Source organism: Lathyrus oleraceus, chromosome 3 (assembly GCF_024323335.1).
Source record: "Lathyrus oleraceus cultivar Zhongwan6 chromosome 3, CAAS_Psat_ZW6_1.0, whole genome shotgun sequence".
Taxonomy (NCBI): Eukaryota; Viridiplantae; Streptophyta; class Magnoliopsida; order Fabales; family Fabaceae; genus Lathyrus; species Lathyrus oleraceus.
In genome coordinates, this window is record NC_066581.1 from 135,534,919 (window position 1) to 135,549,221 (window position 14,303).

General features: G+C 34.7%; 1 protein-coding gene across 5 annotated transcripts; it reads right to left on the minus strand.

Moving 5' to 3' along the window:
• Positions 1 to 2,486: 2,486 nt before the first annotated feature.
• LOC127125795 (RNA polymerase sigma factor sigF, chloroplastic) lies at positions 2,487 to 11,298 on the minus strand. Of its 5 annotated transcripts, XR_007804808.1 has the most exons (10): positions 11,101 to 11,298; positions 10,076 to 10,233; positions 9,788 to 9,912; positions 9,488 to 9,673; positions 9,098 to 9,371; positions 8,788 to 9,018; positions 8,368 to 8,508; positions 7,954 to 8,154; positions 7,490 to 7,788; positions 2,767 to 2,971 (listed from the first exon to the last, which is right to left on the minus strand). XR_007804808.1 is itself a non-coding variant. In XM_051054615.1 (9 exons), exons 1-9 carry the CDS (start codon positions 11,150 to 11,152, stop codon positions 2,684 to 2,686), a joined length of 1,650 nt encoding a protein of 549 aa, XP_050910572.1. In that variant the 5' UTR covers positions 11,153 to 11,298; the 3' UTR covers positions 2,487 to 2,683. The 5 variants fall into 5 exon arrangements, 4 of the variants coding, with proteins under 4 accessions (XP_050910572.1, XP_050910571.1, XP_050910574.1 ...); XM_051054615.1 differs by lacking the exon at positions 7,490 to 7,788 and having other exon boundaries at positions 2,487 to 2,971; positions 10,082 to 10,233; XM_051054614.1 differs by lacking the exon at positions 7,490 to 7,788 and having other exon boundaries at positions 2,487 to 2,971.
• Between the last annotated feature and the right edge of the window lie 3,005 nt (positions 11,299 to 14,303).

Below are 14,303 nucleotides of genomic sequence, written 5' to 3' on the forward strand. Positions count from 1 at the left end.
ATTTATATATAAGTGAAGTTATTTCTCGCTTCAGTAGATAGCAGTTGTCTATCTCAAAACAAAACCCTAACAACTCTTTCACTCATCACTCTCAAAACTAAACCCTAACAACGCTGTCAATCGTCTCTCTCATATGGAAACCCTAAAATGAAACCATAACATCAAATCTTAGCCAATGTGTATTTACAGGTTCGTTTTCACTATAGATTTTTTTCAATAGTTTGTTTCATAATGTTTGAATTTTCTGCTTGTTTTGACTTGTAAGTGGGGATAGGTGTTTCAATAAAGAGGGCGAAGGTAAAGTTAGCATTGCAAACCTGTGTCAAAGATCCAGAATGACATACATTCAAGATAGACACAAGTTTGCGATTCTAACTTTAGCTTCGCCCTTATCTCATTGTGGACACGCCATTATGGGACATGTATGGTACATTTCTAAAGCATTATATGACTTGATATGTTTGTTGTATCGTGTTTCTTGTTTATGGTTTGTTGTTAATGAACGTGTTTTATGAATGTTGTTGTTAATATTTGTTTAAAAGATGAGTTTATTATATATTATGTGGTTTGAGTGTTTTTCCAATCCCTTGACGAATATATAACTTTTCAAACTACATTAGAAAATTATAATATGATAGATAAAGTTGTATTAGAAAACAAGTACACGTTCAATTCTTGACAAGAATTCTTCACATTGTTATTTGTGTGTTGTTCTTTGACAGTTAGATTGTAGTTCTTCAACCAACCTTCTCTCCATCTCTAATTTTGTTTTAAAATATTATTTACTTTGCAAACAAAATCAGAGATGGACAGAGGGGTGGTAGAAGAACTACAATCACTAAATCAAGTTCTAACTGTTAAAGAGTAAAATACAGATAAGGAATTGAAGAACTTTTGTCAAGTATTGAACGTGCATTTGCTCTTCTAATATAACTTAATTTTTTGATATTATAATATTCTAGTGCAGATTGAAAGGTTATAGGTTTAGTGAGCATTGGCGAAATAAGCATTCCACGTAATTTATAATAAACTAGTGTGTATATATCACAACGGTTGTTTAGTACAATCGTTGTTAAATATCATGTACTAAAGAATATAACAATGGTTGTTTAAAGTAACTGTTGTGGTAGATAGTGCGCTACATAGATACAATCACTGTCGCACGATCGTGGTGGAAAACATCATACATATAATCACATCTTATCTCACAACGATTGGCTCGACGTGATGGTATCCATTTCCCAACCGTCGCGATAGGTATTTTCGTAGTAGTGCACCGACTCTAACTGTAGAAGAATTACTAGTAAGCATGTTAAAGGCCATAGTAAAAAAACTAAACACAAAAAGAAAGATCATATTAATGTAGTGCCTGACCAGAGTAATCCAATACAAAATCATGTGGGTGAGATCAGTGGAGTGATAAAAGATAGTGATGATTTTGTAATCCATAATGCTTTAATCACATCTCAACAGGCAGTGACTGATAAGGATAAGATTGGTAACCCCGTGAACTCAATGGATTGTAATCTCATGGGAAATAAAAATGGAAATGAGGGTAAGTAGATAGCAAACATAAGCTCTGATGAATCAGGTTTGTGGATGCTACTCAGCTTTATGCCACCTCAGACCCTTTGAAGGAGACTCAAATCAGAAATGAAGCATTTCTTAAAGACTCTTGGGCTAATATGGCTGAGAACACTAAAAAAATTAAGGCATAATTAGTCACCAACCATTTTAGTCCTTTAATTAAAAAATGTTACAAATTAGTCTTTTAACTTCACTTTTGTTACTCTATTTGATCTCTTCCATCCATTTCTAACAAAAACATATTAAGTTCGGTAACATGTCATGACAACAAAATCATTTGTACAAATCTAAGTCAGCATATGTAGTTAAAAACCAATACACTGTTTAAATTACAAAAAATTTATATTCGAGAGCTTTTAACCTCCGAAAACAAAACCTTTCCGATTTAAAGAGTGTATCAAATAAATAACAACGTATATCCTCCTTATAAATTTATAATTTTTAAAAGTCTAAATATCAATATAAACTCCAATGCAAAAGTTAACTTAAGTTGTTTGTATAAATACATTTTTTTTTATAAACCAAATATTCATTGAATGCATTCCAAAGACTAATCTCACAAGAGGCAACAACAAATAACAAGTTCTTCCAAAAAAAATATATATTGATGCGTGTCCTATAAATAAATTTCTTAAGCATTGTTATCAAATATATATGTATAAATTATTTCTGTAACACAATATTATAACTAAAGATAAGATAAAAGAAAACCAAGTTATTTGTATTTAAATTATAAATTATTTTCAATAAAAATAAAACAATTTATTGAAATACCAACTTATAAACATGTCAAAAATTATTCTCATAATTTCTTTTAAACAATTTCACAAAAATTATGTAACTAAATAAGTTCTCCAAACAGGCTAATTAAACCAACAGTTAAATTTAAAATATTCACATATATCAAATATATAAATTTATATAGCTCAAAAAGCAATTGATATTTCATTATATCACCTTTTTTTAAAATAACTTATTATATTTTCTACTAAATATATACTTATGAATATCTAAATGATTAAATTTATAATCTAAAATTTAATATATACGATAATCAATATAATTGCACAGCCATTGTGTATATGCTATTGATGATCTATACAATCAAGTCTGCATATGCATCAGGCTGTTGATCAACAAGGCACTGTTTGAGCTTGTTCAATCCTTTACTCTCTATCTTTCTGACACTTTCCTTACACACACCTAACACCTTGCCAATTTCTGACAGAGATTTCTCATAGCCATCTTCAATACCAAATCTCAATCTGATTACCTTTCTTTCTCTTGGGCTCAATGTGTTTAGGAGGCTGTGTACATGACTCCTCATTAGTTGTTTTGCAACATATACATTTGGGATCTCAATTGTAGAGTCTGCAGTAATCTCCTGCAATTATGATAAAACTTTGGTCAATTTGGCACAGTTCTTATATCATGTTGCTGGAAAAAAAACGAGGGTTTACGTTGATCATACAACAATTGCAGACCAGCTTAATGGAAATTTACATCAAGACAGCATGACAAAAACTTAAAGCCAGTGCTGCAGTGCAGTGTATGGAAACTAGTGTTAACAATAGAGATATCAAAGTAGAAAAAAGAGTAAGAGATTAAAGTTTCAATAATCTGAATAACATGAATTCGGGAACATCATCTCCACCCTTAGGAAGCTGGGGACAATATGAAATGCAACTTCATCGGTACAAGAGAATCTTAGAAGTATAATAGTTATGCCTGTTCATAAAAACTAGTTTTATTGAACTAAAACCAGTTATGCCTGTTCATAAAAACTAGTTTTATTGAACTAAAACCAAAAACACATCATACCTTTTTAAAATATGTGATTCATTTGTTTAAAAAACTTGGACCGATCCATTTAGGTTGTAGATATTGGTTTGGCTACCACTTACCAGTATTGTAATATTGAATCGGATAACTCAAGTGAATACGTTTGAGTCTAAACATGTTCTCAAGAAAAGACTTGAAAGAAAGAAAGAAAGAAAAAACGAGAACATTTGTGCATCAGCTTTGTTGAAGACCAAGAAGAGCCTAAACATGCCGAGTCTAAGATTTACGATCTCACTGTCCCCCAACCCCCAACGATCCCGATCTTATGTAGAATCTTATATTGTAGCAAAATTATGAAGAAAAAAAATCGTAAAAACATTGATTTTGTGCAATCTTTGCCAATTTCGGCAATGATTGGCTGTTTTCCCGTCACTATCATTAAAAGGTGAGAAGGATGACAAGATGCAGAGGCGCAACAATTACGGTTCGGCGGAGACAAATGCCTGCTTTTGAAATGAAGTTTTAGAATTAGGATTTAGAGATTAAACATCTCACTTGTAGAGTTTGTTTTTTAACTAATTGACTTATGATAATCCTAGTAATTGACCAAATATGTCCCTAATGTCTAACAAATGCTCCATGTGGTAGTAATAAAGTATAAAAACTCAATAAATATGTCTATAGAATACGAAAGAGTCATTTTCTCGCGGATACACTTGCCTACCAAAATATATCATGTAAAAATACTCTAAATATGTCTATAGAATACGATTTTATATTTTACGATCTTGTTATTCTCTCCTTATCTTATGCAAGATCTCGATCTTGACAACCTTGGCATCAACATCAGCTCCGCTGACGATCATGAAGATGCAGAAGAAGAGATTTTGATTTGATTTGAGTCTGAGAAATTGATAATCCCAATTTCAAGAGGTAGAAGATGAAAGCGGGAAAGGAAAAGCTGCAAAACCAACTATCCAAATAGCAGGGGCAGGAGTTCTTGAGGGAATCGCACCAGCAGCTGTGCTAAGAGCTGGGTGTGGTGGCCGTCTTCCGCCTTTTCCTCTTTTTTCTACTTCCTTCAACCTTTATCTTATTTCTCTTAGTTTCTATTTTCACCATGTTATAATTCTGCTCATTTTTTTATTTCTACGTGGCTTTGAATAGATTCTTCTACAAGAGGACTTTTTCTCTTTTTATTCTGTTTTTTTCCCTCGTTTGCTTTCTTTTCTATCTTCTATTTTCAATCAGGCTCTAAACTGTTCTTTTTAAGAATCCGGTTTTTTTTCTTTTCTTCCGTCATATTTTCTTGGGATTTTTTGAGATTGATTGAGAAAAAATTTCAGGTAGCAATATTGTATTTTGAACTTATTTTGGCGTTGTTTGATTGAGAAGTAAATATCTATTGAAACTGGGACTTTTTCTACGTCTCCTATGAATACAATTATTCTTTTCTTTTCTATCAAATTTTCTAAACAAAATTTTACGAGGTTGATCGAAAAAATTGCTTAAGACATGTATTCTGATGTGAGTATTAGTTGAAACCGTTCAAAGTTAGAACCAGCTTTACACCATTTATATCTGATTCATTATGATTAAAATCAGTTTTGGGAAAAATATGTGGTTTCGTTTTAATTATGTGGTAAACATTAAATTTGGATGGGTGTTTTGAAAAACCAAACTATGAACAGCCCTGATAATAGTGTATCTATAAAACAATAACTCAACATTATCCAACCAAACCATTGACCTAAGTCTTTCTTGATAGTTTCTCCTATAGTTGTTATTGGTCTTCTTCAGTCGCTAGCAATTGGGCTATCCTCTATTTCATCTACTCTCTTAAGTACGGAGTCTTCATGTCTTGTTCACACATGCCCAAACCACTTGAGTCGAGACTTAACTATATTTTCTACTATATCGGCCAGGGGTGTAACTAGGACTGAGAGATGAAAGGGGCAGAGTGATTTGTTAGGTGACAACAACAAAAGTACCAGAGAACTTCGAGGGCATGCGCCTCCCCTAATGTTAAAATGGCCTCTTTCCAATCAAATTCCAAGATAATAAACTTCTTCTAATCTTCCCCTATTTATTCTTAACATAAACACACCTAATTAACAAAACAGAGCTGCTCCCAATAATATAATAATTGTCATTTAACTGCTCCTAATAATATAATAACTGCTACAAAACTAAACAGTCAGTTTTCCTTAATGAGAGGGTCTAACAATACTCCGCCCTAAAGATCCACACCTTGTTCTCAAGGTGAAAGAAATACACTTTAGAAAAATGTATTATTCCGTATCCCATAATTTGAAGTAGAAAGATTGAGTTGAGTTGTACATGAAATAGGAAAATTTCCTCCCGAATCAAATGTGCTCGATGTTGTCACTCCTCTCGTGACAGGTTGTTGGGCCGACGGCGGCACCGGCAGTTGAATTTTCTCGTTCCTAGACTTTATCTTTAGGAATAGCAGAAAACACCATGTGAGACCCGACGTCTGATGGTTTCGAAAATGGTGGTTGTTGGTCTAACCATTCAGGCGGTGGACAGTGACCGCTCATTTGGTCCATCTCTGAACCCCAACTTTCTAATTTTCAATGTTGTAGAATTTCTTAAGTGATATCACTGGTGACAGCAGAGATTGCCGAACAAGCACGGAATGGCATCTGCACAACATTTGTATCATGCTCTCTCATCCTCTCAAGAGATCTTTCTATTCAATTTCTATCGTCATCACCGGCCTTTCCTTTGAGTTAATTGCCAAGCCAGCCTCGAAAGGTTTTGTTGGCGGTAGCAAGTCTTCTGCTTGTGATGGAATGGCCAACTCTCCAAGACTTCTCTGAACCCTTAAGTCATTTGTATTTTCACTTTGTCACCCTCACGATCAAAATTGATTTCCACTGTACGGTCTACTTTTCCAATGTTCTTTTGGATCCGTGTGCCCTCAACTTCATCACAAGTTATTTTAAGATGCTAGTGGTTCTTGCATCTGGTTTCGAATTTGATACACGCCATGGTTATTTTGTTCTTCATTCTCTAAGTCCATAAGACAATCCCAAATTTCTGGTTGGAGTTTCTTGAAAGCGGCCTTTGCAAAATCCAACCAACAAGTATTTAGATTGTTCTACTTATAAGTTATAACCCAACAAAATTTCATCCCTTCGTTCATCTTTCTTGACCCAAAGTATTGTTTTGCCTAGATCAGCCACCAATTGGCATCCCTTCCATCAAATCTTGGAATCAAACTTGCAGCCATCTTCATGCCAAAATTTTCAGCATACCCGATCTTCAGAATTGCTCTGGCATCTGTTGATGGAAACCAACTGATACAGAAGAAGGAAATTGGGGAAGTCCTTTTAATTACAGAAAGATGTCGTAGAATTTCTAGTGACTGCACCTCCTCTAATACCAAAATGACCCCTTTCCTTTCCTGTAAAATTCCAAAATAATAAACTCTCCACTATCTTCTCCTATTTATTATAAACATAAATAATTAAATACACCTAATTAAAAAGGCATAAATGCTCCTAATAATATAACAAGACACTAAACTGCTCCTAATAATATAATAACTACTACAAAACTAAACAATCTGTTTTTCTTAATTCCTTAACACTGTAGCATCGACTCCTCTAAAAAAGAGAAAGAGTGTATCTGTGTCAGTTTCGGTATTCGAAACCGACACCGACACTTGTGATTACGTTTAATTTAATCATTTTTTCAAATTATTATCGGGGTCGATGTGTCAATGTTAGTGTCGTATTTCCGGTGTTTGTGCTTCATAGTACCTTAATGAGAGGTCTAGCACAAGCATACCATAAAGAGGTGCAAATTAACACGTCTAGAGTTAAATGGGCCGGCTTCTATAAGGAACATAATCAGGTTAAGTGGCTCGAGTTCAATCAATACCACGGGCATATTTAGTATGTTTTATTCATGATTTAATCTAGTTTAGCCTAAGGATCAACCTCAAACAAGACTAACGTCACATTTCTCATGTCTTAATACCTATACAATGTATATATATACGATTTTGTGAGGAACATATTTAAACATGTGACTCGGTTCAATTTACTCTCAAAACACTAAACCAAAAGATTGAGCAATGAAATCAAAATACCTGGTTTTGTTGAACTAGTTTATTCAGTTTGTTTGATACTCATGTTGTCAGTATTATTTTATGCTTCCCAGGCTTATCCCTTACTAAATTTTAGCAATATGATCTAGCATCTCCTTCACACCATTGAAAAGAAATCTTTTGGCCATTGCTGATGGCTCATGGATCCTTTCCATCAGGCACAACAGAATGTAATAACTGCAAATTTGAGGTGATTCTTGCAGGCTATTTACATTTTGGCTTTATTAGCAATTACATTTCCTCCAATTTGTTCTAACAGTTATCAGCATAAGCAAAAGACTCTGTATATCAAGACAGGCGGTTTTTATCACTGTTTTCAACAGTTATCAGCATAAGCAAAAGACTCTGTATACCAATACAGACGGTTTTTATCACTGTTTTCAATTGTTAGATCTGTTAAATGATGTTTTTGCAGGAAAAAATTGATGTCTACTTTAAGGTCGTACCTGGAAAGTTGTGTTCTGGTCTGACCAAATAACTTGTTCCATCGAAAGCGGAGTTCTTGAAGAAAATAGCAACATTTCCAACTTATCTACTGTAATTTCTACTCGCCTTGCTATTTCTTCTTTGGTAGGGTTAAGGTTTCCTTCTATAATGTACGATTTCTTTGCTTCTGCAACTTTACCCAAAAGAGCGTAGAAAGTCTCCTGAAAATAGTATGTTGGTACCATATTTAAAAAATAGAAAAGATCTTTGCTTTACAAAGAACATATTAGGAATAAATTGTGATGCAATAGTATGTTTTATTCTTTGTTCATATACAATAATCTCATGAACACTGACAATTTACATTTCAAAAAGAAGAAAAAAGCGTAAGTTTAGCCAACTAGATTCTAAAGAAATGAACTAATTGTTTTTACCGGAAGACGAATTGTTTTGGAATGCATATATATAGCCCTCCTTATTGAATGCCTTATCCACCAGTAAGCATAAGTACTGAACCGGGAACCAGCTTGAGGTTTGAACTTTTTGACACTTCTCATAAGGCCCATACTTCCCTCCTATAACAAATATCACCATAAAAGTAATGTAAAATATGTAGCTTCTAATTGTGCCATTAAGATGATTACTGTAACAGTTCTAAATAAATAAATAAATAAGAGATATCTTTTTAACTGAAGTTTTTCCCCTACAATTGCAGCTCTGACTTTAGCCAGACATTTATTTTTGAGTTTTCATTTTTCATGTATAATTTAGAACACATATACGGCAAACTAAGTATTAACTACAGATATATGGATTAGAAATGAAATACAAACTGATTTGGTAGTGAGGGATACCTGCAATAAGTCCTGAAGGCTGAGACCACGCCCCTGATAATATTTAGCAATGTGAACTACAAGGCGTAAATTGGCAAGAATCAGCTTATCTTTGCTTTTGTTACCAGAATGAAGCCGTGCCTGAAGGACACGGCCGCTTAGGCCCACACAATCTGCCCATTCGTGCATCGTTGGTTCTCTCCCAAACTGAGACTGAAGCTTGATCTTTGTTTCTTTCAATTTAAATAAACCCTGTTGCATGTTCCACATTATGGCAAAAGAAGTTCCTTAATTGAGCATACAAAACATTCTAATGAATTCTTAGTAACACCTGTATCTGAGCAATCAATTGAGACTCTTCTTCAAGGTTCAAAAGTTGCTTTGTTTCAGGACTCCGTAAGAACAAGCGCAGGGCATCATTTCCATCAAGCCCTTCTTTTAACTTTTTCTCTACATGTAACCTTCTCTTTACATCGGACTTTTTTGTAAGGTACCTTTCTTCATCAAGAACCTTTGAGTTTGACACTTTTATCTGTTTAGATCGCCTTTCTTTAAGCCGTGTTGATCTAACGATTTTATTCATTCCAATTGAAGAGTCGGCCAAACTAGAGGAAGCCAGAATAAATTGCAAGTTTTAGGTGTTAATCACAACGAAGTATCCTGTGAATAGATTAATACCAAATCAAGGATGCAAAGTTAACACGGTAAAGCTAGAACTAACCTGAGAGGTGATGAATCATTATTATCGTCAACTTTAATCAATTTCAATTCTTCAGCCACTGCAGCGGCTTGTTTTGAGGCTGATAGGGCTTGCTTGGCAAGAGAAAGTGCACTCCATTGGAAATCATCAACGGGCTGCATAGTTGAAGAAGAGGAAACTAAATCCTCTTCCGGCGAAGAAGCCAATCTGAATTAGACGATACAAAAACCCTAATAAGGAGCCAACTTTGAATGTGCAAAAAATTCCAATTAGCTATTACAACTGGTAAAATTAGCATGAGTGCAAATCAATGTATCTTACAAGTTCTGTAAATGACACCGAAGATGCAACTGCCGCATAGAGTTATGCGCCGACTCATCAACATCGTCATTATTGTTTCTCTCAAGAACGGACATCGCATCCATTACCCTTGTATTTAAGGCTGCCTTCAGTAAAATAAAAGGAATATAAATTGATAACATATACAATGGGGAACATTACATTACACGCGAGACGCGACAAAACTAAAAGGATCTAGAAAAAAATGATAAAAAGTATCCCAATTATATGCTTTTTAAGAGAGACGAGTTTGACGTGTGCTAACAAAATCTGAACCTGGGATGTCTTGTCTTCTTTATGCATATGAAGTAGAGGTCTATACTCATCCCGATTCTCTTGCAAAAGAACTGAGGTAGGAAAAGACTGAGCAGCAAAACTAGAAGGTAAAGAAGAAACTGCAGGAGCAGCTTGCTCATGAAGCATCACAACTGCACAAAATATAACACATTCTCAATAAAGATAGCAGCTGAATGGAAAATGCAAAAATGATACTTAAACATCAAGACAGCAAAATTCGACAGCATTTCAAATGGTTAACACCGTTCACACAAGTGGTAAACGAAGTGTACGCGTGGCTCTATTTGGCAAGACCAACTTTCAACTTTATAGCCGATAGCCTATAGATTATAAGCTCATATAACTAAAATAAACATGTCTAGTAACATTTTTTTCTCACAAGCATAGTGTTTTTTTACTATCTTATTGACATTTTTTCTATAAACTACTTCAAGTAGTGTTTGAGCTTCTAACTTATCATTTTTCTATCAATCTTGCCCTGCTATTTTAATATATAATAGCGCGCTATAGTATAATAGCATAGCAGTGGCACGGTTTGGTGCGGCACTTTTAGCCCACAAGCCGCTGTCAACAATAGTGGTTGCAGCCAAAGTTTTAAAAAACAGTTTTTAAATGCGAAAACAGTCGCGACAAAACGGTATCGAAAGATACCGATGCCGATATCATTATTCACCTATGTAGCACGGACACCTCTGAAAAAAGTCATTTGTGATTACATTTAATTTATTCAGTTTTCCAAATTATTACAGGTGCCACGTGTCAGTGTCAGAGTTGTGTTCGGGGTGTCCGTGCTTCAATGAATGTTGCAACACCGACCAAAATCGCAAAAACCCAACGACTGCTCCCGCCATTAGGGTTCCAACGATAAATTTCTTGAATGTGTGTGAATAGATACACAAAAAGGACACAAATTACAAAATATATAAATTATAACTGAAATACATAGTTGCATTTCCAGAAGTTAGAAAGAAAAAAAGAATAAATAGGAACAAGTATACCTGAAGGAGAATGAAGAATTCTAGAAGGAAAGGGTGTGGAGGGAGAAAACATGGTGTTAGATATTTTTCTCCTTTAATTACAACGATTCCAATGAACAGTAGAAAGGGAAGGAAGTAGATGAGGCTTTGTTTTTCGCACTTTAACGCTCAACCTCAACTTCCAAAGAAAATAGATATGATTTCCGTTGCAATCAATTACTACAAGGGAAGTGTGTGGTTAATGGGTCACTGGGTTTACACTCGGTTTCAAATGCCCAAATTCAGTGACTGGGCCCGAACACTTTTTTTTTCAATGGGCCAAATTTTCCAACTCACATTTGAACCTGACACCCTCTACAAAATTTTTAATAGACAAATCAGAATTTTTGATACGAACTAAATTTTCGATAGGCAAACTAAAATTTTGATAGTGTATTTATAATTTTTAGTATAGCGGAATTTCTGAAATTTACATGAACTTACAGATATTATCTGAAATTCTAAAAATACCATTTTATACTAGAAATTTCAATCAAAGTGAAATTTCTGATAGTATTATTTGTTTGAAATTTTAATTGTTCGGATTTTGTCGACAGTTTCAGACGACTGTGGTTACATCGACAGTTTTGTATGGTCTCGAATAAATAAAAAGTTGTATAAATAGGTGGGTCACCTGTTGTTTGATAAAAACATCTCAAAATACTTCTTCCTCAATTTTTGATTAAGGCATAAGTGTACTTCATCGGAGCTTCACCTCCCGTAGAGTTCCGGCCTCCGGATGGCACCATATCTCTCGTCGCCTTAAGAAACAGAAAGGTGAGAAAGATCAAGTTTCTTGAAGATTGGATTGATAATGATGGAAGAGTGAAATACAACTTTATTGAGTTGAAGACCGATGAAGATGTGAAGGATATGGGTAGATCATTTCGTTGTAAGTTAAGAAAATGGTCGGTCAAGTTAGGTGCTAAGATTTCAAGGTTTGACGATGACATAATTAAGATGATGAAACGTCCAGAATCATCTGGTAGTGTATAGATTTTTTTTCTTAAGTTATGTAATCTATTGTCAAATGTTAATTTATGGTCATGCTACTAGATGTAGCAGGTACACCCTAGAGGAAGCTTTATAACTTTGTTTCGCAACAAGCTCTTTGTATCTATCCCGATGCCAAGACATGTGAAGGTGAGCTCCCCTGTTAAAGTCAAATTCCTCCAACACGGCCTCCTCAAAAACTCTCAAATCTTGTGCAACAGTCAAACATGCAAGCGACAGGCCAATATCAGGTGTCGTCCAAAATCGGTCGGTGATGGGGAGATGAAACAATGAGGAGACATCATTCATAGTATTAGTCATCTCACCAAACGGAAGATAAAATGAAGATGCCTCCTTGTGCCATCGCTCAATAAAAGCAATAACAAATGGAGTGTCGAGCAATGCTAAGTGAGCAGTTGGAAAAATCAAAAAGCTCAAACTCATGTACAATACGGCTGACCTGCTCAAGCATCAGAATCTTTAGGAAGTTCTTAATCTTTGACTCGTGCGATGTCACATTCAGTGGGAGACGATTCTGTAACAAACAAATTTTAAACAATTAGCAGTTATCTTTCATGGAACAATAATAAATAAATTAAAGTTAAACATAAAATATACATACCTCTTCCTGCCATAGTCGGTATGCCACATGGCCAGCATACTCGATAACACCGATTGGTCAATGGGTCTCCCGGGAGTCCTCCATCAATGTGCACAAACGGCTCGGTTAAAGGAGTTATAACCTTTATGTCAGCAGTAGCATATGGGACCGGATCATTAATACAACATCTTACTGGACCACCTCATCTACAACAGTAGCATCTGACTGGACCATTTCATTTGCCACCTCATCAGTAACCACCTCAATAGAAATATGTGTCGCATTTGTCTCGACCATTGGGTCATGAACATCTTGAGCATGAACAACCTCAACATCATCTATGGGCTACTCAACTGATCTAACCGCTCGGCATCAGGTGTTATAGGGTGTGCAGAATTGCCCTTGCTCAGCCAACCATTTCTGGTGTGAAGCAGTTGGAACCACTCGTCCAACCCGTATCTGGGAAGTCTCAGCCTCACCAGCCTCAGCCTGGTCTATCGCTCTATTTGTCGCTCTGCCTATAATAGTGTCATCTTTTCCCCTGTAATTCATTGAAAAAAATGAAAATAAAATAAAAAAGGATTAATAGCTAGTGGAAGTTTCACTAAATTTTAAATTTTCCCAATTTTTCTGGAATTCTAAAATTTTTGGGGATTGATAGATCATTTTGTACCGCAAATTGTGAAATTTTTGGGGTAAATGTTTTCATTATTATCGGAAATTTTGAAATTTATGATACAAAATCATGCAATTTTCATTATTTATGGTAAAGAAACATACTATTTTTCAAATTTCTGATAGGCCAATTGAAATTTCTGTTATCGCCCTAGAGAATTCAAAAATCGAGCGTGTGAGAGGTGAATTTCAAAAAATGAGTGAAAAGTTGTTGCAGGGGCATTGTCTATTTATATGAAATGGGGGTGTCAGATTCAAACGGGGAGTGGCAAGTTAAAACCTCGTCTTCTCAGGCTTAGTGGTGAAGAGTTGCTCTATAAAAATTCAAAATTGCCCTTCAAAACTCTAGAAGTATACATTCACAAGTATTTCATATACATAATATTTTTTCGCAAACGAGTCACACCGTTATTTTGCTAAAATAATATTTTTGAAATATACTTCCGAAACAAATTTTAAAATATATTTTCAGATTATACAGTTGAGTCATCTCATGGCCGATAATTTTCTAGAACATGAATCGAGATTTTTTCCATCCTTGATTGCTCCTCTAGTTACCTTTGTTCTCTATCTCTTTTAACTGATAATGTACATGTAAATTTTAATGCATCCATTCAATTTCATGGTTTCATGATTCCAATGTGTTTTATGCTCCTCTCACACTTGATAGTTACCATTGCACAATCCATTTTTTCTACTCCTCTTCTAGACACTGCACAACAATAACAAAGAGGAGACCAGTTATCAAGAACCAGAAACAGCACAATGATATTGAAAAACTATTTAAAATTAGTAATGTGCTAAAATTGTGTTTTGATTGTGGTTTTTACACACAATGATTTGAAATTCTATTTTATATCTGGTAATGTTTAAGGAGCTATATTTTTATTTCTACGAAAGTATTCTTTCAAATTTA

Excerpts from the sequence above, each read along its gene's own strand:
- LOC127125795 (XM_051054614.1), bottom strand. The coding sequence starts at position 11,152 with ATGTTTTCTCCCTCCACACCCTTTCCTTCTAGAATTCTTCATTCTCCT. Across the intron at positions 9,674-9,787 it reads CGGTGTCATTTACAGAACTT|ATTGGCTTCTTCGCCGGAAG; the intron begins GTAAGATACATT and ends CGTCTAATTCAG. Across the intron at positions 8,155-8,367 it reads CCAAAACAATTCGTCTTCCG|GAGACTTTCTACGCTCTTTT; the intron begins GTAAAAACAATT and ends TACTATTTTCAG.